Genomic DNA, 25,046 nt, shown 5'->3' with positions numbered 1-25,046 from the left:
CGGGGTCTGCCGGGGCGGGGCCAGCGGGGGGGCGGTGCTTCGGGCGATAAAAGCGGGCGCCGCCGTTGACCTTCGCGTCGTTTCGTCCGGTACCGGCTCCCGGCCCGCTCCCGCCATGGCGCCCAGGAAGTTCTTCGTGGGGGGTAACTGGAAGATGAACGGCGATAAGAAGAGCCTGGGCGAGCTCATCCACACGCTGAACGGCGCCAAGCTTTCCGCCGACACCGGTGAGGGCGCGGCGGCACGTAGCGCACGTCCCGCGCGGCGCCTGGCGGCCTGGCGGCACCGGGGACCGGGCACCGGGCGGGGGCAGCGGCAAATGTCAGAGGGCGGCGGGGGCCTAAATATAACCCTGCCGCGGGGGCTAAATATACCCGCGAAACCGGATACGGGGGCCGCCGGCCCGGCGGACACGTGCGGCCGGCCCCCGGGAGGAGGCCGAGCCCCCTTCCCCACCCCCCACCCCCCTCCGGTGGCAGGCCCCGGTGGGAGCGGGTGGCCCCGGTGTCGCCGCGGCCGAGCCCCCTCGCCGGCCACCCGTGTCCCTGGGCCCCGCGCCTCTCCCTCGGCCTTGCCGCCCCCGCCCCGTGTGCTCCCGGTCCCGCCTCACCGCCGGTACCGGGGAAGGGGGGGAGGGGGGCGGTGCGGAGCTCCACGTTTCAGCCGAGCCGCGCTGCCAGGGCGGACGGTGAGACCGTGCCCCTGCCTCCCCGCCGTGCCCGGTTACAGCCCCGGGTGTAACCCGGTGCTGCCCGGTTCCCCACCCCCGGGCAGCGGGTCGGGATTCTCGGCCGGTCTCTCAGCTGGTCCCGTTCCAAGGGACCCGTGTGAACCGGCCGCGGGACCTGGTGTCGCCTGTCTGCCCACTGGAAAGGGCTTCCTCCCTCCCTCCCGTGGAGTCATCGGATAGCGGGGATATTCCTGCTGCCGAGGGTCCCCCAAATGTCAGCGAGGGCACCTTCCCGGGAGCGGGGGAGGGGAGAGAGAGGGATGATCTCTCCGGGCTGGGATTCGGGGTCGGTGGCCGGGTACAGTTTCTGCCCTTTCCTGAGGGTAATCTGCCTTCTCTGCCTTCCAGAGGTGGTTTGTGGAGCCCCTTCCATCTACCTTGACTTTGCCCGGCAGAAGCTCGACGCGAAGATCGGAGTTGCGGCGCAGAACTGTTACAAGGTACCAAAGGGTGCTTTCACAGGAGAGATCAGGTGAGCCCGCGGAGGAGAGGAAAGCCAGGGTGCCTCTGGGATGTGAATTTCCTCCAGAGGTTGCGAGTCATCTCCTTTCTCCCCAGCCCAGCAATGATCAAAGATATTGGAGCCGCATGGGTGATCCTGGGCCACTCAGAGCGAAGGCATGTTTTTGGAGAGTCTGATGAGGTGAGCGACCCTGGAATGGCGAGGTGGTCCAGCTCAGATGTGCCTGCAAAGGCTGGAGGGTGAGCAGTTAAAATATGAGTACGGGAGTAGTTCTGACTTACTGGTTGCCTTGTTTCTTTTCCATTCCCAGCTGATTGGGCAGAAGGTGGCTCATGCTCTAGCAGAGGGCCTTGGAGTCATTGCCTGCATTGGAGAGAAGCTGGATGAGAGAGAAGCTGGCATAACAGAGAAGGTGGTTTTTGAACAGACCAAGGCCATTGCTGGTAAGGGAAGAAAAGAGGTGCTTTTTTCTGCTTTGGACGTTTGGGAAATGGCCGTCCTGGCCTTAACTGGAAGGCCAGAATAGCCTTCCTTGTAAGGCTTGCAGATACATTGCTGCAAAAGTTCATGCACAATATTAACGTGGTCAGGTTAATAAAAGCCCTGCATGTTCCGGAAAGTTCTCTAGGTCTATCATTCCCAACATGGGGTACTGTGCTTACCTATACCTTCTCCCTCCTCTCCAGATAACGTGAAGGACTGGAGTAAAGTGGTTCTTGCCTATGAGCCAGTTTGGGCTATTGGAACTGGTAAAACCGCAACTCCCCAACAGGTATGAGCAGGTGAAAGGTGGCTGACTAAATGGCCAACTGACCCTTCCCACTCAAGAGATTTTGAAGATTCTCTGTAAAGGCTAAAGATCTAGAGAATCTCTAAAGATTCTCTCAAAGAGATTCTCCCTTCTCTTTGGAATGCTCAGCCCTCAGTGGGATTCTTTCTGTTCCGTTGCAGGCTCAGGAAGTTCATGAGAAGCTGAGGGGGTGGCTGAAAAGCCACGTGTCTGATGCTGTTGCTCAGTCAACTAGGATCATCTATGGAGGTAAATGAGTCTGAAGCCCCTTTCCAGCGCAGGAAGCGCTTAGTTTCTCTGCTTGTTGCTGCAGTTGTACAGCATGCTCTGCTGGTGAGGAAACTCGAGACTGTCAGAGCATGAAGAGCCGCCTACTAGCTTGTTTGGGTAAATGGGAGACAGTCTTACTGTCTGCATAGTAAGAGGTGGCTAGTACCTTGCAGGTCTTACCTTTGCCCTGGCTGCATTTTCTAGAGCTGGCCACATCTGACCTTAAAATACTGCTCCCTCCTTAGGTTCGGTCACTGGCAGCAACTGTAAGGAGCTGGCCTCTCAGCATGATGTGGATGGCTTCCTTGTTGGTGGAGCTTCTCTCAAGCCAGAGTTTGTGGATATTATCAATGCCAAACACTGAAGCAGCCTGTGAGGAGCAGTCCCTTGTGGTTCAGAGCGAGAAACGGAAGCGAGAAGGGACCTTTCATTGCACATGTCTCAGTACAGAGGCCTCCTCTGAGGCTTTCCCCCTCCACGGTCATTGTTCTAGCTGTGCTGCTAACCCCCACCACCATGTTGGAGTCCTGTTAGTGGGAGCCTGTCTTGGCAGAGCCTTGACAGCCTCCTCTCTGAATTGGCAAAATCCTTGGTCGCCTCTTGACCTGTGAGAGCCCACAGTCAACCTGGCCAGTGCCTCCCCCTTTCTCTGCAGTGCTGCAGGGAGAGGGGGCCACTGGTGCTGGGGGAAGGAAAAAGGAACTACACTCTCTTACATCCCTCAGCTCCGTCAGCAAGGAGCCTGTCAGCTTAGACCCTTGTGAGATGTCTTACCTCACCTGTTTCCCGTACTGAACAATAAATGAAAAAAAGCAAAAAGCAAAGGTGTGTCCTGGATCTTATTCAGAAGCAGTTGGGGAAAAGCAGAGTATGGAATTTGCTGCTTCTGGAGGTAGCTGGTTGCAGAGAGCATAGTGAGGGTTTTGTGGGGTGGGGTGTTTTGGTTTGGTTTTTTTTTTTGGTTGGTTGGTTTTTTTGAGGGCCCACTGTTGCCCTGGTAGGCATTGCACAGGTTCAACCTGTATCTTGCTATCATAGGTTTTACCTGCAGCATGCCCTGAGCATCTTGCTCCTCTTTGGGCCCCAGCATGATTTGTGTGCATCTATTCCAGTAGTTACTGGAGCACCTGGCCATTCCGCTAGTGAGCTGTTCTTTGCAGGCAGGCTTGGTAATGTGCTCATCGCTAGTCTTTGCCTGTGAGGACTGGTAATTGACTTTGCTGCTCATTAAAGACGGAGCAGAGCTGCTCCCTCTATGCAGGGAAGGTTTTTAGGCCATGTGCTGAGGCTGTGCTTGCTGGCTGCTTCCAGCCGTGGGCTGATGGGTGAGAAAGCAAGACTGGATGTTATTTCCCAGCCGCTGCACCAGCTGGGAGATTTTTAGGGTAGTGAAAAAGGAAGTGCCTCACAAGGAGGAGCTTGGCTGTGAGGCAGTATATCCGTCGGAGCCTATAGGCAGTGCTCTGGTATGGAGCAGACATGCAAAGGGGCACTCAGTCTGTTAATGCAGAGCTGAGAGATCCTCTCCCATTTCATGTTTCTGGTCTGCAGTAGTTTTTGCACTTGCGGCATATTCCTCCCCTGGTGCTCCAGCTGTTGGCATCTCGTCCTGCCAGCATCGCCTGAGGGATGAAAGGCAGGAGGTGAGGGACCAAGGAGGAGAAAAATCTCAGGAAATGTGCTAATGCTGCGGGTCCTCCTACTCTGTTACAGTGCTGCTGGAAGAAGGGACAGGGAGAGGAGAGTCCCCGGCTCTTCAGGCGCTATCTCCTTCCCGGCTGGGAACAGAAATCTGGCCCCCACCCTGCCCATTCCTCAGCAGGAACCTTTTGGGAAGGAGCTGCCGCCAGACCTGGGGCAAGCTGCCAGTGCGGCGGGCCAGCCCGCCCTAAAATAGCAGTGAAAGCAGCCATGGGTCATGGTGGGGTAACTGCTGTTAAGAAGCCCAGGGTGGTGGGTGCCTGGTGTAGAAGCAGGATGGAGGGGAATTCCTTGTGATGGAAGCAAGCCCATCAAACGGAAGGATGTGTGAGATGGCCTGAGAAGGGAGAGCCTGCCTGCAGCACAGAGATTACAGCTACTGGCTCTTAGTGTGTGGAGAGGAGGATGCTTCAAAGGAAAAAAAAAAATTAAAAAAAAATATTCCTGAAGATTCTGTGGTTTGTATGACCAGAGTAAGTGTTTCTGAGAGGTTGCTGGGGCATGACCGTAGTGTGGTGCCTCAAGGCATTGGGGTGGGCATGACCAGAGCAGTGGTGACTCGACAGGGACATGGACTGTGCCTAAGGCTGCTGGTGGTGGGTAGACAGGATCACTCACAGGGATCAGCCACGGGCTGCAGCTCCACTGTTGGTTCCAGCTCCTGCCCAGCCCTGCCCACAGAGCTAGGCAAGAGCCCAGGAGAGTGACCTACATAGAAAAAAAAAAACAGATGGGAACTGAGCATTGATCTTGCTGCTTTGAGGAGAATAGAGAGGCATGAAAGCATTTGTTTAATGAGGAATAAACTCATGGAAAACAATTTCTGCATCAGCAGGAATGCCAGATCTTGTTTTTCTTCTTTTTGTCTGCTTTCTGGCAGCACCACAGCTCCGTGGAGTGGAACTACTGCCAGATCCTCACTGCGAATTGTAGCGGTTAGATCTTAAACAGGTTGCTGTTGGGAAAAATGCATTGTGCCAGATGCGACAGCCCGAGAGAGGCTGCTGCGGCTCCATGTCCTCAGCCCCAACCCGTAGCTAGGCTGAGCTTGTATTCCCAGTAGGCACCCACACACAAATATGCATGTACACCACATATACACATGGATGGCCACACAGATAACACGGCCAGCCACACAGAGCACTCGCACGAACACAGCACCAGTGGCCTCAGCCCACCCCCTCCTCTGGCTAGTGAGCATGCATAGATATATATATATATGCCTATTTTTATAAATATGTACACACACATATGTACAGCGTGGGTCCCTCCAGCAGCTGGGCTCGGGCAGTGCCCAGCAGCTGCCCCTCGATCCCAGTCTCTCAGTCCCCCTGGTCCCCCATAGCCAGCTCCCCCGTGGTGGTCTCACCCCCAAGGACCCCCAGCTCCCCCAGCCTCTTCAGCAGCTGCCGGGACCCCCCCAGTTCCCCCGGCAGCCATCTCCTCTGGCCCGGCTGCACCCTCGCTGCCGCTCACACACTCACCCGCACGCCTGCGCCCACGCCAGGGGCTGCCCCGTGGGCACCGGTCCCAGCCGCTGGCACCCAGACCCCCCCAGACCCTCTGCACGGGGTAACGAGAGTCCCTCACCCGGGGCAAAGTGCGAAAGGAGTTTAACGAGAAGACGGGACGGGCTGCGCTGATCAGGCGCAGGGCATGGCCAAACCATCACAAATCACTGACACGCAACCGGCCCTTTTTATTCCCGTATTCCTCCGTTCTCCCACACTTGATCCCCCACAGATCACCTCAACCCTGCCCTTGGTTCTTCCCCTAAAGAGTCCCGTGCAACGCCCAAACGCTCTTCCCCTGCGCCCCGTCGTGTGTCCCCTGACCGTAGTGACCCCCCCCCCCAGCCCTAAAGGTGCTCTGGGGCTGGGACAGCCCTGGCAGGGGCCCGGACAGGGTGTCCCTTTCTAATTTCGGGTTCCCGCCGGCCATTGTGCCCCCGTGCTCCTGGAGACGGGCCGTTGGTGGGCCGACGGCTCCTGGGGTGGGCCTGGGAGCAGCCCGGCAGGGTGCTGTTTGGGGTGTCCCCACGCTGCCGTCTCCCTGTGCCCCTCTGTGAGCTTTTAGAACATAACCTCCTCAATGATCAGTATAGTTAGGCTTGGGATATATTTATTTTTTTTAGTATATAACCTAAATAAAATTTATTTCTTTTAATGATTCAGGTTTCCTCATATAACGTTTCTTCTAAGTTCTTTGGTCATCTAGAAACAAGGCAATTGAGCCATATGTTCCTGTCGTAAGACCATATAAAACATGTAACTAAAGGCACACGCAACTTCTACCAGTCCGTTCTTCAGCATAAAGGGACAAGGGATGGGAAGAAAAGCATGTCATTGCTTTTCCTCCAGCACCAATTTGCTGAAGGGCTTCTTAAAGCCTTGGAAAGCAAAACCAAGAGGAGCTAGAGTGCTTTATGTGTAGAGGGGTTGGGTTTTTTATGCAGGGGCTGTAGTGGAAAACCACATCATGGCTCAGCTTGGACCAGCTTATCTAACACTTGCTGTTCCCCAGGGGCTGCAAAGGAGCAAAGAGCACCAGCGGGAAAGGGAGTAGGGCCTTGGACTTTGGCACTAACCGCAAAACACCGGCGTCCGTCAGCTCTGAGCAGCATTCCCGGCCGGTAAACACCCGGCTCTGCTCGGCAGCTGACAGGGGCACAGCCACCCACCGGCCCACGGGTCCCAAAGCCGGGCAGGCACTGATGGCGTCTGCCTGGAGGAGAGGGCTGAAGTGGCATCACCCGCAGCAGATATGGACACCGTACCCCAAAAACTGCTTCTGGGCACCTGGGAAATCGCATTGTGGGAGGTTTCATGCAGAGCCCGAGCCTAATTCTGCTCAACGTGTTAATTAAGTGTTTACCAGAAGGAATATCCTCAGAGATATTCACCACCTGAGTGACCAGCACCCTGTGCAGCCCAGCCTGACTTCGAAGCCGGCCCCGTTTCTGAGCTTTGGGGTGGACAGGACGACCTCCAGTGGTCCCTTCCCACCAAAATGATCCTTCATTTTTCTGGATACGCCCCGAGTAACTGCCGATGTCACCCAGCTAGGAAGGGCCGGGAGCGCTTGGGAAGGCAGAGTGGGCTCACAAAGCGCTTCTGATGAAGGCGAGACACGCTCTGAGCTTTCCACATGGAATTTAATACCAGAAATGACAAGCCGTTGCAGTCGGAGCAGCGAGCTAACACCAGCGTTCAGCTGGGAGGAGTACGACCGGTGGGATGGTGCAAAAAAGAAACCACAAGGAGCCTGGACGGGCCGATGAGCAGCAGATCAGCGGCACCCGCGTTGCTGTGGGAAGCCGAGCGTTGGCGGCAGGACGTGCTAACCGGAACACTGCCTGTGAAATACCAGAAGTCATCGGGGTTGGTTTTTTCGGGTTTTTTTTTGGGGGGGAGGGGAGGTTACTCAGATCTGACGAGACTTTGGCTCTCATATTTGCCCCGTATGAGGGCGCAGAAAGGCCCAGAGTCGGGGGACAAGGACAACTCCGGTGAGGGAAGGGCTCTCTCACAGAGAGCCCAGAGGATGAGGCCTGCGCGCCTGAGGCTGAAGCAGCGACCCCGGCTGCCCAGCGCGGGAAGCAACAACGCCCCGCCCCGCCCCGGAGCTGTCGCTCAGCGTGGTTGCTATGGCAGCGGCGCCGGGCCCCGCCTCCTCCTCCTCCTCCTCCTCCCCCCTCCCCTCGGTTTCCATGGCAGCGGGGCGCCGCGGCCGCCGGGCCTGAGGGAGCTCCCTCGGCGGGGCCTGTGGGGATGGAGGGCGAGGAGCCGGAGGGGGACGAGGACAGCCTTCAGGAGGAGGAGGAGGAGGAGGAGGAGGAGGAAGAACAGGTGAGGGAGGCGGCCTCCGCACCCTCTGGCTGTGGTTAGGCCAGCGATGGCGTTGTGCTCTCTCCTTCTCTCCCAGGTGCTGGCCCCGTGTCCCCTGACGGAGGAGGTCCTGAAGGAAGGCCTCTCTCTCCTCTGTAAGACCGGCAATGGCCTGGCCCACGCCTATGTGAAATTGGAAGCCAAATACAAGTGAGTGTGCAACACCCGCCCCAGGAGAAGGCCTCCTCCTCCTCCCCAGGGGCATCTATGTAGCTACGGAGCAGCTGTGCGGTAAGGCCACTGGTGACCGGCTGTGTGGGGCCGGAGCGTTTCCAGAGAGCCATGTTCTCTGGCTCTCTGACTTCCAGCCTGTGCCTCTGCATAGCTTGCCCATCGTCAGCCCTGAGCTGGGGACTGCCTCCACCGTAGCCAGACACGCCAGTGGGAACGTCAGTGTCCCCCTAGACTGAGGGGAGCCTTGCCCATCATTCTGGACTGTGGTCTCCTAGGGGGACCTGCACAGGGTGACCTCCCCACAGTCACTTTGAGAAATACCCATTAAGCATCTCTCCTGTTAACTGCTAACCTTTAAGGCATGCGCTTGGAAGTACAGTGCCGCAGTGGCCTGGGGACAGCTTTGGAGCCTCAGCCCCATCAGTACACTCACATAACCCTAGACCTAACTAACAGGCCTCAGGAAGACTGTCCTTCATCAGCCTCACGGGTATCTCAACCAGCTTTTTCCCACCGGGAAAGTCCTTCCACACAGTCCTTGGTGTTGCCACTGCTGTCTAACAGACCCATTGGCCCTCAAACTTATCCTCTTTTCTGCTCTGGTTCTGCCTTCTCCTGACAGATACGGTTCAATGGGAATCAGTACTCCCTGTGCCAGGAAAGCAGTTCCAATCTTAACATTCAGCCTTGCTTACAGACTGTTTTGCCTCTCCCTAATGCCTGCCTTTTTCTTCCTTCTCTCCAGCAAGGCTTCCTAGGACAGCAGGGAAGTGGCAGAGGAGGATGCACTCCCTCTAGTAGTGGCAAGGAGCGAACTGAAAGCTGGTAGCAGGGGGAAATATGCGAGATGTTTTATTCACATCCTCTCTCCCACAGGGGCTTGACAGACATCAGCCTCCTCGAATGCTTCATTCACCTGCGGTACGTGGATTTGTCAGAGAACAAGCTGCAAGATTTGTCTCCACTGAGTGGCCTAACCCACCTGCTTTGGCTGAAGGTGGATGGGAACTTGCTTACCAGTGCCTGCATGCAGGAGCTGCCCTACCTCCAGATCATCAGCTTTGCTCGCAACCGCATCAAGGATATGGAGGGCATTACTCACCCTCGCTTAGCCAACCTCAGCCTGAAAGGTGATGTAGCCACCTCTCTTCATTCTTGTGCCCATAGGACACTCTCTTTGGGTGGGATTAACTCTCTCGTTTCTTCCTCCTCTGGCACTCAGGAAATAAAATCCAGACAGCGCTGGGCCTGAGTCATGGCCAATTGTTCAGCCTGCAGATGCTGGAGCTGCGAGGAAACATGCTAGAGAGCACAGCAGGGCTCAATCTTCCCAAGCTCAAGCACCTATATCTGGTAAGGGATCAGCCAGCTAGGGGAGTGGGACAGAGCTGCTGCAGAGCCTGGCACCTCCAGTCAGTGGGAGGAAGGGAGATGCTGTCCCCTTCAAAGCAGCATCATTTTCATGCTAGCCCGTTCAGTTCAATTGTCTCAGGCCGAGAGAGGAACAGATTTCAGAGCGCTAAAGAGACAAAATCACTTCTTTGGGGTAGCTCCTTCTATGCTGTCTGCCCCGATAGTGCAAAGTAGCCGCTGACCAGTAATTCCTCTGCAGAGACCAGAGGAGTTGGCAATGTTCAGTGCGTCTGGTTCTACCCTCCCGGCATCCTACAGGATAGCGGTATTCTCTGCTGGCAGTGTTAGGCCAGCCTGTATTTGGTGTGTCCCTGGACTCCCAGAGGTCAGTGGGGAAAGCAACCGGTTTGCTCTGGGTGACAGGGGGAGGCGATGCCTCTTTCTCCTCCCTGATGAGCCTAATCAAATACTGGTTTAAAACCAGCACAATTATATGATTCACACCTTCAGCTGCCAAAAAAGAAACTGATTGAATATCACAGTGGAACTAAGATAGGAGAAGCAATTTCCTAATACCATCAACAATTGCTTCAGGAAACATTTACTCCTAGAGAGGCAAGCGAAGAAAGTATGTATGGCTTAGTCCTATGCATCACACAGTGCTACAGCTTGCGAAGACTGCATAGGTGTCCTGAGTCACTGCCTCTTAAAAAGCAATTAAAGATGATAAAGGCTTTGAAAAGCTATATGGTTTCTTTTCATCGAGACTCCCTGGCAGAAAACACAGAGGAGATTGCTTGCTGAGATTGCCTGCAATTTTCTGGTAGAAAACAGATTTTAGGACTAGAGGTGCTGGAAGAAGGGATGAAGTGGATAAGTCACTAGATACAATACAGAATTTCAAAGTAAAACCAGTCACTTTAGTGAATGATTGGAGGGAAGCAAACAGAGCACCTATATTTAAGTAGGTTCCTGGCATGACTGAGGAATTTCTGAGCTGCACATATGAAGCAGGCAAATTGCAAGATGTGATTATTAAAACTAGAACAACTGACTCATTTCTCAGGAATCTTTGGGGCTTGAACTTGTCTCTCATGTCCACCTGCTCACTAAATCATTTTGGAGGGGGACCTCTCCCTGTAGTGCTTTGCTTTCTCTATAAAGATGTTATTATTACTTGATGGGTAAGATGTAGCTGATGCCTCAAGGACGGGGTTCAAGACAAAGGGTTAAATTTAAAGGAACTGAACCAAATTTGTATGACATAGTTGCAGATGAAATTTAGCATTAAAAAAGTTACACCTACTAGCAGGAAGACTACGAGCTGGCTGCGTACCATGTGGCACTTGTATCGGTTTGAGGATCGCTGCTGTCAGTAGGGCTGTGTTAGTTCCTGGTCATCATGCAGCAGTGGTGACAAAGGCTAGCTAGAGCAAGGCCAGGTGTGCAGGAAGGGGAGAGGGAACCATGGGGAACATATTATAGTAGCTTTCCATAAGAAATGGTGGCAATACTTCTGTGAAGAACTGGTATCTAAGATAAGGTGACGATGTGATCATTTCATTAAAGGTGGCATACAGAATGTTATTTGATTTGGGGGGGGGATGGACACGACGACACACCAAAACCAATCCTGAAAAGAATCCATTCTGCGTTGCCCTGTTAGTGCTTGCAGGGCCAGAGCCTTTAAAACTATTCACGCTGAAGTAATGAAGAAAGTGAGAGTGATGGGAGGTTACTATTCATTTTACAGAGCAGCGGTCTGTAAGCTCCCCACCCTATTTCTCACACCAGCTCCTGATTTCCTCTGAGGTACAATTTACTAGTCCTTCCTGGTTGTTAAATCTGTTCACACGACCTTCCTCTTTTTGTCCTTGTGTTACCTTCTTTACTTGGCCCAGCTGGTCCAGGCTTTTCCTTGTCCAGTTTCCATTAGAGTCCTCCTTTTCTACAAAATGTCCTTTTCCTGAGTGACCCGGTCCTAAACTGTTCTCCTATCCCACCAGTTCAGCCTGTGCCCCTTTTATTAGTCTCAGGCATTGGCCATATCACTGCCTGGGTACCAAGAAGGAAAAGAGAGCACATCAACACCTCTCTCCCTGTTTCCCGTTCAGGTATCTGCATCCTTAGAGACTGCAGCCCTGAGCCGCAACCGCAAGTGAAGCCCTGCTCAACTCCAGGCTGCAGAACATGGCGGGGAGGTTGTAGTTACCAGGGGTGTTCCAAACCTGGCTGCACAAGGTGGTGAGCAGCCAGACCTAGCGCTGGGGCTAGCACTGCAGTGAGCCCACGCTTGGGTTACAGACCTCTAATGGTCTTTTCCAGCCCAAATCCTGCTGTGAAACTACTGCTGAAATTCAGCACTTTGTATTTCCCAGTCTCATAACTCACATCACAGTGAAATGAATGAAATTCAATGGTGGGGAATTTTGAACCGATAGGACACGTTCTTCCTGCCGTATAATTGTTGTCAGATTTGTTGCAAGAAGGTACACCTGCGGGTGGATAACAACAATTATATCTGGAAAAGCTTAAAATTAAACCAACCAACAACCCCCATCCCCCTGCAACCTCTCTTAGGAACACACAGCCTGCTTCTGCTCCTAGAGGAGTAGAAGAGAGACTTCTTGGTAGCAGATTTGCCCCACAAGAGAAGCACCTGACACTGGAAGATCCGTGGACTACATGGACTACGTGACTGAGAGGGGCTGGTGGTTTTTTTTTTAAATACACCTGTTTCAGGCTCAGGTCCGTGCTTCTTTTGGTCCTTGAATCTGAACGCTTAGAACCTATTTAGCCAAGACCATGAGCATCTTGATCTAGCTTCAGAGAAGGCTGTGTTGTGAGTGGTAGGGAGTCTGAAGGTTAGAAAGAGCTTTAAAGGCCAGAAATAACTGCTGTTTCCTCTCCTGTGTGTCCCCTTTTTCCTTCTCTTTTCCTGCCCCCCTGGTGCTCAGGCCCAGAACGCCATTCGGAGCCTTGAAGGCCTTGAGGGACTAGGGCAGCTGGCGGCTCTGCACCTGCGTGACAACCAGCTTGAGACCCTGGATGGATTCTGTAGTAGCATGAAGTGCCTGCAGTACCTCAACCTACGGTGGGTCCTCCCTGCTCTGTGTTGGGACCAGAGGCCCCTTCATCAGGCTGTACTCCCATTTAGATCTTTAGGATTTTCTGGTTTCTTTGGAAGACAAAGACCTGATGGGGACGGGTTGATTTTTACTGTCCTTAACTGGTGTTCAGCACTCAGCTGCCTAGGAGTGTAACAGCCAGGGCCTTTCCTGGGCTTCTCAGAAAAGATCTGCCTCTCCAGTCACTCTCACACCCCACCTCATACTTTTTATTCCCTGCCATAACTCCTTTGGATGCCTCTAAGTGTGTTGTCTGTGTCCTGGACATGACAGCAAGTGCCCTTTACTTCTTGGCATTTGCCATACAGGGCAATGGCGATATCACACAATCCAATGGACTGTTTGAGCACAGAGAAATCCATCCAGAGGAGATGTCCTTTTTGTCCCTCAGTCTGGGGAGCTGCAGACGGATCTGGATCTTAGATCACAGGTCTGTGGTCTAAGGTCTATCACGCTACTAAGTTTAGCTTTGTCTGTCTTGTCAGCTTACTGTTCCGAAGGGATCTCACTACTTAGACGTGTCTCTCCCCTGCTCTCTGTGCTTCTTCTTCTTCAGGAACAATGAGATCAGTAACCTTCAGGAGGTGGCAAAACTGCAGGTCCTCCCCATGCTGCAGGCACTGGTGTTGTTGGACAATCCGTGCTCTGATGAACCCAATTACCGGCTGGAGGTCCTGGTCCTGCTGCCACACCTGCAACGCCTCGACAAGGAATTATTTGAGCAAGATGAGCGGGCGGAGGCAAATAAAATCCGTCAGAAAAGGCAGGAAGAAGAAAAGGTGAGAACAGCATGGTGGGGGAAGGAGAAGGAAGTGAAGGGAAAGAGGATCAAACATGCTGATCAAACCTCTCCTCTAGATTACGTGAGGAGAAGGCTGAGGGAGGTCGGTCCCAAGGGCAGGGGAGCCGGCAACAGAGGCCGAGCTTCGCAGCCTGGGTGTGATGGCCAGCATCACAACCCGACTGCCATTCCCGACCCCACTAGCAGAACTGAGCGGTGAAAGGGGAAAAGAAGTCGGGCATGGAGTCATTTAACTTCTCCCTCTTTCCTTCTTCAGGAAATGGAGGGATCTCTCCAGGGTGATGTGACTGAGTGACCCCTGTTTTTAACATCGGTTCCCAGCGCCAGTCAAGATTTGGAGATGCCTTCCCCCGCATGTGCGGCTGGGAAAGAGAGCTGTGGGTACCAGAGCTACCTTCACCTCATTTTGCCCCTGGAGAAAAGAGGAGGGCTACGCGCCCTGGTCCTGGAAGCTGCCCCGACGTGCTGCAGTGTTTTTTGCAGTCACTGCACTCATATGCTCTATTCTCAGTAGGCCTGAGGGGGAAAAGGGGAAAGGGAAGAGTTACAGGTTCTGTGGTTCGATTTACAGCTCCCCAAACCCCTACAAGATTTTCTGATTTGAATGAAAATAATTAATGAGCCTGGAGTGACTGGAATTGTTTATCCTGCACACCCACTCCTATTCCCTGGCGCTCTCGCCCTCGTCTGCCTGTGTCTATCCCCTCTCCGTCTCTCTCCCTTTCTCTCTCCATCCTCTACGTGCTGTTTGCAAAGCTTTGCTAAATCCTGACTCATCGCAGCTCTGGGTCACATGCTGCTGTCCCGGCCCTATCGGGGGCGTCTCCATCCCTGCTGCTGCCGCCGCCGTTGGCTTAGAGGACACATCATCTCCCCTTGAGGTCCTGCATCCCTCCTCAGCTTCGTCCTCTCTCCTTTCCACCAGCACTTTCTCAGTCTCTCGTTCACCCCCGCCCTAGGAAGGTAAGTGGCTCCCCACGGCCAGCACCCCCCTCACCGCGTATTTCTGCTCCCCCACCCCGTGCCCTCCAAACCCCACACGCACTTTGGGGTCCCTGCGGAGAAGGACGGCGGTGAGCGGCATTAAGAACTAAACTCCCCTCACTTCCTCCCCCTGCTCCTCCCACCTCTTTCTCCTCACCCCCCCACCCCCCCTTCTCACTTTTCTTTCATATTTTAATTTCAGGTACTCCCTCCTTCCCTACCCCCGGCAAGCATCATTGCAGATGTGAACCTAGAGAATTGCAGGAGGTGGGGGGGGGGGGTGGGTGGGTGGTGTGTGTGTGTGCAACCAAGAAGGATAGGTGATGCTCCCAAGGGCATTGCCGGGAGGTGCTGCGGGATGGAGCTGTACCTGGGGGAGGAGGGTGGCAGTGGGGAGGAGGCAAAGCTCAGTTTGGGCACTGCTGGGGAGAGGACCCAGCATCAGAGCAGACCAGCCCCCCCCCCCCGCCCCCAAGTCTCCCGAGGTGTTGACATAAACACAGACGCTCAGCCGGGTCCCAGGGGGAGGGAGGGAGGAGAGGGGATGTTTTCTCATCTGCACAGCCCCACACCACACTGGGGGGGGGGGGGGGGGGGGCAGCAGGGAAGAGGAGGTGACAGTCGAGCAAGCAATAGCTGCATCAGCCACGACACTGCAGCAGTGCGGGCTTCCTGGGAGCAGTGCCCAGCTCGGGGGAATCGCAGCAGCACACGGGGACGGGTGGCTGTGGCTTGGGGGGAAAAGGTCTTCGCCACGCTGGCCTGGCCGGCGGAGAGGGGGAATTGCTGCAGCGCAAACTCCAGCGAGACGGTGCCCTGGTGACGGGCAGTGCCACGAAGCAGTGCCCACAGGACGGCACTGCAGCGGTGCCAGTCTCCTGGGGTGCCCTGACCAGCCCCTCTTCAAGGCAGGCTGCCCAGCCTCCAGCCTGGCTCCTCTCTCCTCCTCGCTGTGGTCAACGGGCTCCCGGCTATGGCTCCGTCCCAATCCCTTATCCCGGCTTATCCGCCTCTGACCTCCTTTCAGGACAGTGCAGCTGATGCCAGGGATTTCAGGGTGGCTCTTTGCGCTGCTCAAAGGAGGGCAAACGCAGGGGGACGCGGGGCCAGCAACGCGAGCGGAGAAAGGGGTTTAAAGGACTCGAGGGGAGAAGAGACCGAGTGAGCGATGGGGTGGGGCAGGCGAGGCTGGATTTGGGCTTGTCATTTGGCTTCCTCAGAGCTGGCCCCACCAGAGGCAGGTGGATGTGGGGAGAGAGATGGGACCACAGGCAACATGACCACGTAAGCAGAGAGGCACTGCATCTGGCACGGCTCTTGCGGTCACTGCCCCGTGTGGACTCCCTAGTCCTTCACTTTAATGGGGGTCCTGTTCCTCTCTTCCCCCCCGCCCCGAGGCTGCTGGGGCATGGCCAGGGCACTGCTGCAAAGGAAGCTCGCAGCCGCGAGGGCACGGCTCCGGAGGAAGTTCCCGCGGCGCGTGCCAGATGGCGTGAGGAGCGCTGCCAAGGCGGCTGATGGGGGATCCCAGCCCAGATGGACATGGTGGAGGGCCCTGTGCAGGCTCCAGGGAGCCCTGGTGTCGCTGAATGAATCTCCCCAGTACGGGAAGCTCTTGCTGAAACTTCAGAGCCGCGCAATTTCCTCATGCTTATGTGTTTTCCACCCATCCCAGGCAAGGGGGTAGGGAGCCGACTCCGGCTTCCCCCAGACTGCTTCTTAGTCCCCCTCAGTGCTGTGAGCTGCTATTTGCCTCATCCCCCCCCCCCCCCCGCACCCCCCCCATTGCCATGCTGAGCCCCTGCGCTGGCCGTACCCCTGCCAGATGCTCACATGCACCACGGCGTGGTTCTGGCTGGGGCCCCCTCGTTGCCCCGGGGGCCGGCCTCGGCACTGAGCTTTGCATGGGTCCGACCCTGCTCAGGGTTGAGTGAATCATCCGTGGGAGCCGGGGGAGGAAAACCGAAAACCTGGCGGGGCTGGGGGCGTGGGGTGACACGCACCTCGCTGCTGCTGCTGCTGCCTCTCTGGGGGGGATGCAGCTCCCCAGCATTGCGTGGCTTCATGGCCGGGGGAATAGGAAGGTGGGATGGGAGGGGGGGTGAGTTATTTTGGACCCCCTAGGGAGCAAACTTCAGCAAGAGAAGCTCTTTCAAATGGCCGTCCTCACCCACGAGCCTGTTTTCCACTTCAGGTTTAACCAGGCGCCCCAAAATGCCGGGTTTCCTCACCCTCCTCATCCGACAGAGGCACCTCCCGCTCTCATCCGCTCCCCCGGCTCTGGAGCGAAGGATCGGGAGCTGTGCCCAGCCCCTGTGTTCGGGCAGGGCTAGGTTCCCCCCTTCCCTTCAGAGCCCTCTCTCCCACGTCTGAGGCACCGCAGCCTTCAGCAAGATGGCTCCTCGGGCTGCTGGCCTCCTCCGCGCTCCCGTCATCTCGGCACAAGCCTGACCCGGCACCTCATGACGGGGGGGGTTGACGGGAAGGCTGAACCGGGCTGAGGGTCTGCGGGAGCTGGGCTGAGGCATCTCCCCTCACCGTGGGCTGAGGGTCCCCACCGCCCCGTCGTGCCCCCTGCCCTTCCCGGCTCTGCCCCAGGCAGCCGCCGCTCGGCTGGCTCCCTGCCCGCTGCGTATGGACACAGCGGCCGCTCGCTGCCTGGTCCTGGCAGGGACCGTCCTCTCCCCCGGCAAGGGGAAGGGAGACGCTGGGAGCTGGTGCCCCGTCCTTGGCACCAGGGCCGGGGGCACCTCCCGGCTGCACCAGCCGATCCCTCCCTCTCCGCCGCCCGTGGATGCTGTGGCACCATTCCCCTCTCTGCCATCCAGACTCGGTATCGGGAGCCAGGAGAAGGGGCAGCGCTCAGTCGTGGTGGGGGGAGAGGGGGAGAGCGAGCTCGCAGGTTGTTATCTGCAGCAAAGGGACAGAATAAATTCAAATAGATAAGCAGTTCCTGGACGAAATGTGGCTAGATTCCCACAATCTGGGTTTTAATAGCAGTTTCTAAATTTCCTTGAGCCAGTAGTTTTAGCTCCTAAGGTCGCTCTTCCTTGAGCTCCCTTCTGTCTCGTCTAGACGTTAGATGGGTGAGCAGCACCTCCTGGGGCCTCTCAGAACTGAATGTGTCCTGGTCCTCTCTCCTCTCCTCTCCTCTCCTCGCCTCTCCACAGACTCACCATGGCAGTTGAGAGGATCCACGCCCGTGAGATCCTGGACTCTCGTGGGAACCCCACTGTTGAGGTGGACCTGTACACACACAAAGGTACGCGGACGAGGACGAGAGATGGAGGGGAAGTCCTGCCGGCCCCGGCGGAGCTGGCACTGCACGGCAGCCTGGCACTCTCTGCCGAGAGCACGGAGGGTCTTCTCCAGGGAAGCCCTGGCAGGCAGCACGCCAGGGGAAGGGGCAGAGACCCAAACTCTGCCTGTGCGTGTGCTCGGCAGCTCCGCACACGTGCCAGGCAAATCACGACGAGACAGCTCGCTGCTGTGTATCTGACTTGAGCCATGTGCCTGCTAGTAGCAAGGACAGAAAACTTAGTTAACATATTTACCTTCTTGTCCGATCCCCACGATGCCCTCCTGCAGCTGTGCTTTTACTCCTGGGACACACTACAAGTTTGGAAGCACATCCATGGCCGTGCTCATGAGGTGGGGGAAGGTTTGTCCCCAAGATCTCTGTGCAGGCACGGACGTGCATGTGTGTCTCAACTGGAAGAGCTGCATCTCCGCTGGGCCCAGAACTAGTTAGGCTGAGCGGTGAGGGGCCAGAGAAGGCATCCGACCAGACTCTTCCTTCTTCACCGAGGCAAAAACCCAGCCCTAGTCTGAGCAGGAGGAAGCCGCTGGAGGCTGGGGGTCAGGCTGCCTCTGAATCAGGAGAAGGGCTGAGGACCCAGACTTCCACCCGTCATCCGTAGTTCTGGGAATGGTGTGGAGCTCTGGGTGCCTGAGATGCCGGTTTCCCGATCTGGGTATATTTATTTCTGCCACCCTGGTGCTCCACCTCCGAGAGGTGCTCCACCTCTGACAAACCCAGCCATGAGCAGCCAGCCAGCGCGGCCATCCATTTGCGCAAGTGGTTGCCACATCCTTTCCCTCAAAAGCGGGACGGACACAGGTGCACGAGAGGTTTCTCTCCTTTTCACCCTCTGCTCATCTCACACCCGTGTTTTGCTGTTCCCCAGGCATGTTTCGAGCAGCGGTCCCCAGCGGTGCGTCCACTGGTATCTACGAAGCGCTGGAGCTGCGAGACAACGACAAGTCGCGTTTCCTTGGAAAAGGTGGGGAGATGCCTGCTCTGCACCCTGTCCCCCGGGCTGCCTGTGTGTGGGGCTCTGCCGGAGGGTACCGCTCATCCACTGGTGTGACGTGGATGTGTCCCACTGCCCTCAGGGAGACCACAGAGGCACAGAGCTAGCGTAAAGTGAAAGATCAGGCCTCGATCTTCCCTCGCTGTCTCCCTCTCTCAGTCTCTCTACCGGTCCTCTCCCTCCCTCTTTCCACTCTCCTCTTTGCCTCACTCTCTCTCTCTCTCTCTCTGTCTGTCTGTCTCTTCCCTTCTTTAGGGGTCCTGCAGGCCGTGGATCATATCAACAGCACTGTCGCCCCAGCTCTCGTGGGCTCTGTAAGGATTTCTCTTTGTTCTCCCTTGTCCAACGCTGAACTCTGGTCCGTCTCTGTCCCCTGATCTCTGTCTCTGCCTCTCTTCATCTCGCTGGGTTAACAGACATAGTGATGCTCTCTGTGAACCTGGGCACACCCCTCCTGCCCCCCCATGCCTGTATGTGTCCACAGCGATCTTTTCTCTGGCCAGAAAGGATTTAACGCTACCTGGTCCACCGCAGCATCTGCACCACCTAACGAGCCCCCTCGACGCTCCCTGTAGAGCTCTCTCCCTCTTTCAGATGTGCTCCTCCTCAAGCACTGAGCCTCACCCCCATGTCAGTGGCCTCACACCCAGCATTCGGGGGGTGATGAGCAATGACCGTACCGTGCGAGGTCTGGCAGCCCCCCCCAGCACAGCCTCGCAGAGCGGGGGGGGGCACATCCGCAACCTGTTCACACCTGAAGACCTGGAGCCTGCTCTGAGGAGAGCTGAGCTGAAGCCACACGTTACACCCCGTGCAGCCCGTGGTGGGGTCTGGCTGGGAGCCCAGCTCTCCCCCCACAAAAAACACCCGGTCTGGCGGGGGGCTGCCCGTGTTGGGCCTCAACCTGGCTCTCCACCTCCCTCCCGGGGACGGCTCCATCCAGTCTACATTCGCTTGCTTGAGGTTGAGCATGCACTGTTGTTCTGCCTAGCTTCTGGGTGGCCACAGCACCACAAAGCTCCCTGGAAGCTGCCAAAAGGCTGGATAAATCCCCACGGGAGTCCTGTGACCCCAGCAACACGTGGCCTTGCCTGGGCTGCAGCTGATCCCTTCTCCAGCGTGGGTACATCTACACTGCACTGCAGCAACCTCATCGTGGTTACCTAACTTGACTATATACCAAGGCACTAATTTCCAGAGCTTTGTGTGTATATGTTCCCCCACGAGCTAAAAAGGTCCCTGTACCCCCAGCTTCTCCATCAACACCTCCTTTCCCGCACACCAGAGCCAACAGCTCTTCTCAGCCTCCCCTTCTCAGGAGCTGTTTCTTTCTTGCAGGGCCTCTCTGTTGTGGATCAAGAGAAGATAGACAATCTGATGCTCGAGATGGACGGCACGGAGAACAAATGTAATTCATTCCTCTTTTCTGGCCTGGGAAGTAAAGAGGGCTGGAGCGGGGGGCACTGTCAGAGCTGTGGTGAGCCCAAGGCTGGGCTGGCAAGGGCACCGCTGGGCAGCAGGTTGCTGCCTGAGAAGCCTAACTCCTCCTTGGTTTTGCCCACAGCCAAGTTTGGTGCCAATGCTATCCTGGGAGTTTCGCTGGCTGTGTGCAAGGCGGGAGCTGCAGAGAAGGATGTCCCCCTGTACCGGCACATTGCTGACCTGGCCGGCAACTCCGATCTCATCCTTCCTGTGCCAGTAAGACTCCTCCGTCCTTGATATCCACCTGCAGAAACTCCAAAAGAAATTTCAAAGGGTGTGTTGGGAGGTAGAGAAGGAAGGGACACAGGACTGAAACATCAGCTGAGTGCACTGCACTCGTCAAGGATGCAAACCAAGGCCTGAGATTTGTCAGGTTTCAATACGGAAAAGAGGGGCCTGAGGAGGATACGGCAGAGATTGTGGCAGGGCTTGAGTGAGGTTCTCCCTCTCAGCACAAGAACCGGAGGGCATCGTGTGAACCCTCTGGGGCACAGTTCAGAACGAGGGCATATCGGTCTTCACACCAGGGGTGGCTGTCCTGTGAAACTCCTGTGAAACTCCTGTGAAACAAAGGGTGTTGTGGATGGTAAAACTTTCTCAGAGTCAAGGAGAAAGGTCCTGGAAGAGAGACTGACGTAGCATTGCTGATAAACACATACAGATAAACACAGCCCAGATAAACACATAGAGCTCAGGAGATCTCTGCAAGGGAATCAGGTGGGAAAGTCCTCTCCAACTATTTGCTTTGAGCCACTATTGGAAAGAAGACCCCCCCCGGGCTTATGTGCCTTTGGTCTGATGCGTTGTAGCTGATGTGTTATGTTACCCTGTGGGACGTGGCCATGGATGGGGACGGTGGCTCATCTGAGAGCCTCCCCTAGGTAGCGCCAAGATCGGTTCCTTCAGCTCTGATTCTCTTATGGACTCTTGCAGGCTTTCAACGTGATCAACGGAGGTTCCCACGCAGGCAACAAACTGGCCATGCAGGAGTTCATGATCCTGCCTGTGGGAGCTGAAAGTTTCCGCGATGCCATGCGCATCGGGGCTGAAGTCTACCACAACCTCAAGAGCGTCATCAAGGAGAAGTATGGCAAAGATGCTACCAATGTGGGTGATGAGGGAGGCTTTGCCCCCAACATCCTGGAGAATAGTGAAGGTGAGAGCCCTGCAGAGATGGGGTGCCCTTGCCTGCAATGCTGTGGCTTCCTATACCTGGCTCAGAGCATTCCCCAAAGACTGGTTCAAAATAGGAGGCCTCAGGGTCATTGACCTCCTGTGTTAGGGAATGGTTTCTAAGCTCCTTCTCCTTGGGGTGGCCTTGATCTGTCACAGCCTCTCCCTACAAACCTTTCATGCGTGTGCACACTTTTCCAAGGCCTTCCCCCAACTTGTCTCTGAGCTGTGGAATTGTACTTTAATTCCTCCTCGTCCCTTTGGACATGGCCTCCACAGCTCCTTGGCACTTTTCTGTTGTGCTCTGGGCTCCCTTCTACCTCTCCCATCACCCCGTCAGACTCTCAGTGGCTCTTAGGACCCTCCCAGGGTAGGTTCCCCACCGAAAGGCAGAGCTCTCTGCATGGGCTGACTCTCCTGGCTGCATCTCTCCTCCTCCCAGCTCTGGAGCTCCTCAAGGAAGCTATCGACAAGGCGGGCTACACGGACAAGATTGTCATCGGTATGGATGTGGCAGCCTCCGAGTTCTACCGTGATGGCAAATACGACCTGGACTTCAAGTCCCCAGATGACCCAAGCCGCTACATTTCTGCAGATGAGCTGGGCGACCTCTACCAAAGCTTCGTACGTGATTATCCAGGTGAGCTGCTGTGCTTGGCAGTAGGGAATCAGCAGTGGTGTTGCATACTTAACGGGTGCATCCCCTCTGTGGTTTTGGGGTGGGAAGGGAGGTGGCTTTGACTCATGTCTCTTCTGTTGTGCCTTCAGTGGTCTCCATTGAGGATCCCTTTGACCAAGATGACTGGGAGGCCTGGTCCAAGTTCACGGCCAATGTGGGGATTCAGATAGTGGGCGATGACCTGACGGTGACAAACCCCAAGCGCATCGAGCGAGCTGTTGAAGAGAAGGCCTGCAACTGCCTCCTGCTCAAAGTCAACCAGATTGGATCCGTCACGGAGGCCATCCAAGCGTAAGTCCAGCCCGCCGCCCTTGTTGTCCTGCGAAAGGGTTGGCGGTGAACCGCAGCAGGGTGTCACGCTATCCGTTGGATGAATAGACTTTTGTCTCTTCCAGAGGGTAGGATGCTGAGGGTGGGAGGAGAGGGTGCCTGGATCTCTCGCTGTGGTTAGAGGAGTGGGAGCTGCTGACTGCACTTCTCGCTCCTTGCAGCTGCAAGTTGGCCCAGGAGAACGGCTGGGGTGTGATGGTGAGCCACCGATCTGGGGAGACCGAAGACACCTTCATTGCTGATCTGGTCGTAGGACTGTGCACCGGGCAGGTAGGTGAGACCCAGGCCACGCACAGGCCTGGAGGAAAGCGAAGGGGTCTGAAGGCAGAACCCCCTGCCCCGCCACGGGAAACTGGTGCAAGTCATAACTACAGTGTTTGTTTTGGGGAATGCTTTACAGATAAAGACGGGTGCTCCCTGCAGGTCTGAACGCCTGGCTAAATACAACCAGCTCATGAGGTAAGGGGCTCCAGGGACGGGAATGCAGAAGAGAGGACGGGGGAGTGACGGTGGGAGAAGTTGAAAGCCCAAGGGTAGATGGGGTTTGTGGGGGGAACGTTACGAAGAGAAGGCGCCGAGATGACAGTAGGATCCCGGGGAGATCTCTGGAGCAGACTCCTTCCCTCCTCCTGGGCGCGAGGGTGCAGCCCCACAGGCGCGGGAGCTGCGCTCCCCCGGCCCATGTCAGCTTGCTGCCGATGCCCCGCGTCTCCGGTTCCCGGGTGCCTCCGACAGCCCCTCGCAGCAAGGGCCTGACACACGCCATCTCTCTTTCTCTCCTGCAGGATTGAGGAAGAGCTTGGCGATGAAGCACGCTTTGCCGGACACAACTTTCGCAACCCAAGTGTTCTTTGAACGTTGTCCCCAGGGCGCAGCCACCCTGCTGCTCGTTCCCACCTCACAGACTCTGAAGCCCCCTTCCCTCCACTGCTCCCTTTTTTGCTCTTTCTCCCCACTCCGCCACCCGGTTCCCTCTCACCTCAACCCCCCTCGAGTTCAGGTGTCCCCGGCTAGATGTACCCAGGTGAAGGATGAGAGAGAGGCCTCCACCCTGTCCCTTGCTTTGGGGTCATAAGCATTTCTGGATCTAGGCATTGTGTGTCTCTTGTTTTTTTGTGCAGGGCCGTGTCTGAGCCACTGCGTTCACGTGTTAGACTACGGGAGCTTGCTGCCTGGTGTGTTCCCCTCGTACGCCGAAGCATGCGTACGGTGAACGTATGCGCATTGAGCTGGCGCGTTTGGATGAGTGTCGCACCCGTAGCTGTGTTTGGACGAGTGTCGCCAGTGGCTCGCTCTCGTTGTGCATGTGTGTAGGTGTATGTGTACCGGCCTACGGCGTCCTTGTGCCCCCGGCGTGTGTTTGCGCTGAGCCGTCCGTGGTGGGACCCGAGCGTCCCCTCCTTCCACCCCGAGTGCTGTGCCGTGTCGGGCTGTGCTTGCCACCAGCTTAGCGTCGAAGTGCACTGCTGTTCCTCACTGGGTGTGCGTGCGCGCGTGTGTGCTGTCAGTCTCCGGGTCAGCACGTAGTACTGTGGGGCGATATATTAAAACACATCCGTAAACGAACCCATGCTCTCATTTGCTTCTCGTGACCTTTTTCTCTCTGTTCCCTTCCCTCTTGCATTCCTTCACCCTCTCCTCCGCCCATAATGTCTGCTTCACCTTCTGGACAGCCCATGCTCAGCTGAGCAACAGACAAACTACAGATCCCTAAACTCAATTAAAATGTATTTCACACCTGAGTTGCCTGGCTTGGCCTGATGTTTCTCTCTACACGCCACTGTTTGGGAAATGGGGACATTTTGCCATCAAAGCAGGAGAGGCTCAGGCAGAAAGGTAACCGAAACAAGCAGAGGGGACTGGCAAGAGAAAGAAAAGTCGCGGGTACCTCCGCCTCCTTTCGCAGCCTTGTCCCACAGCCGGACAGCTCTGTCGGCCACCCAGCTGGAGAACACGGAGGGGAAGGCGGGCGGGAGGGTGGGAATTGCCCCCACCCTCTCCACCAAACCACGTCACATGAAGATCTGCTGTGCAGGGGTTTTAATGGTGCCCTCCACGGATGCCAAGACCTCAGGGTGGGCCACAGGCCAGCTGCCCACTGGACTCAAGTGATGGTAAACTGGATCCGCACGTCTTTGGGAGAGAAAAAGCTGATCCTCCTCCCCCAAAAGGCGCTTGCAGGGCGGTGAACGGAGGGGTAGGTGGGACGCCAGTCTCTCTCAGCTCCATCTTGTTTCACAAGATGGGGCAACACAGCAGTACTTGGGGATGGTAGCCCGTGCTCCAGCCGGTGCCCCAGCAGGCTGAGTGCCAGCAAACCCCAGCGCCTGCTCAGCAGCGTTATTCTGGACAGACTCCAACGAAGGCGGGAGGCTGGGCGCTGAGAAATCCAAGCCACGCTCTGATGGACAATAAAGGCTAAAATCACCTTGCCCACCGTTGCCGGTTCGTGTCAGTAGCCCCTCTACGTACTTGGGCACGCTCAGGTCCCGCGAACCTCCCGCCCCATTTCACTACAGAAAGTTTCCAGACCCTCGCCTAAGCCACGCCGCCTTGTCTTGCGTGGTGAGCAAGGACAAGGGTGGAGACCCAGGTTGCTCCAGCGAGTCCCAAGCCCCCCAGGCCGCGGTGCAGGCTTTAAAATTTTAAAACCTTGGCGCTTCACTGCCGATTCTTTACTAAATAGCATAGAAAAGGGAGTAAGTTCAAGAAGGGAAGACAAAGGCTAGGGCACACATGCCCAGAACAGAAAAAAGAGTGGGAGGGAGGATGCGAGGGCAGAGTCAG

The 25,046-nt window shown here is 56.1% G+C and overlaps 3 protein-coding genes across 4 annotated transcripts; all 3 read left to right on the top strand.

Annotated features, from left to right (window-relative positions):
• The first annotated feature begins 28 nt into the window (after nt 1-28).
• TPI1 (triosephosphate isomerase 1) lies at nt 29-3,083 on the top strand. Its single transcript, XM_049824833.1, has 7 exons — nt 29-227; nt 1,079-1,202; nt 1,289-1,373; nt 1,504-1,636; nt 1,880-1,965; nt 2,145-2,232; nt 2,499-3,083. The coding sequence occupies exons 1-7, from the start codon at nt 116-118 to the stop codon at nt 2,615-2,617; spliced, it is 747 nt and encodes a 248-aa protein (XP_049680790.1). The 5' UTR covers nt 29-115; the 3' UTR covers nt 2,618-3,083.
• Nucleotides 3,084-6,633: 3,550 nt separating this feature from the next.
• Nucleotides 6,634-13,926, top strand: LRRC23 (leucine rich repeat containing 23). The gene is given in 8 exon segments (XM_049824831.1): nt 6,634-7,222; nt 7,224-7,334; nt 7,879-7,991; nt 8,892-9,145; nt 9,238-9,368; nt 12,326-12,462; nt 13,053-13,275; nt 13,555-13,926. Coding segments are annotated over 8 exon segments (1,110 nt in total). The 5' UTR covers nt 6,634-7,120; the 3' UTR covers nt 13,594-13,926.
• A 178-nt stretch (nt 13,927-14,104) lies between these two features.
• ENO2 (enolase 2) lies at nt 14,105-24,001 on the top strand. 2 transcript variants are annotated; one of them, XM_049824829.1, is made up of 13 exons: nt 14,105-14,261; nt 15,680-15,884; nt 17,453-17,544; nt 18,470-18,565; nt 18,851-18,909; nt 19,934-20,003; nt 20,160-20,293; nt 21,011-21,233; nt 21,693-21,890; nt 22,019-22,220; nt 22,421-22,529; nt 22,660-22,718; nt 23,045-24,001. In XM_049824829.1, the coding sequence occupies exons 2-13, from the start codon at nt 15,691-15,693 to the stop codon at nt 23,112-23,114; spliced, it is 1,506 nt and encodes a 501-aa protein (XP_049680786.1). In that variant the 5' UTR covers nt 14,105-14,261; nt 15,680-15,690; the 3' UTR covers nt 23,115-24,001. The 2 variants fall into 2 exon arrangements, with proteins under 2 accessions (XP_049680786.1, XP_049680787.1); XM_049824830.1 differs by lacking the exon at nt 15,680-15,884 and having other exon boundaries at nt 14,108-14,261.
• The last annotated feature ends 1,045 nt before the right edge of the window (nt 24,002-25,046 follow it).

The sequence above is a fragment of the Accipiter gentilis genome, chromosome 21 (genome assembly GCF_929443795.1).
Source record: "Accipiter gentilis chromosome 21, bAccGen1.1, whole genome shotgun sequence".
Lineage (NCBI taxonomy): Eukaryota > Metazoa > Chordata > Aves > Accipitriformes > Accipitridae > Astur > Astur gentilis.
The sequence above is the reverse complement of the archived record's forward strand: the minus strand, read 5'-3'. Positions and strand labels throughout refer to the sequence as shown.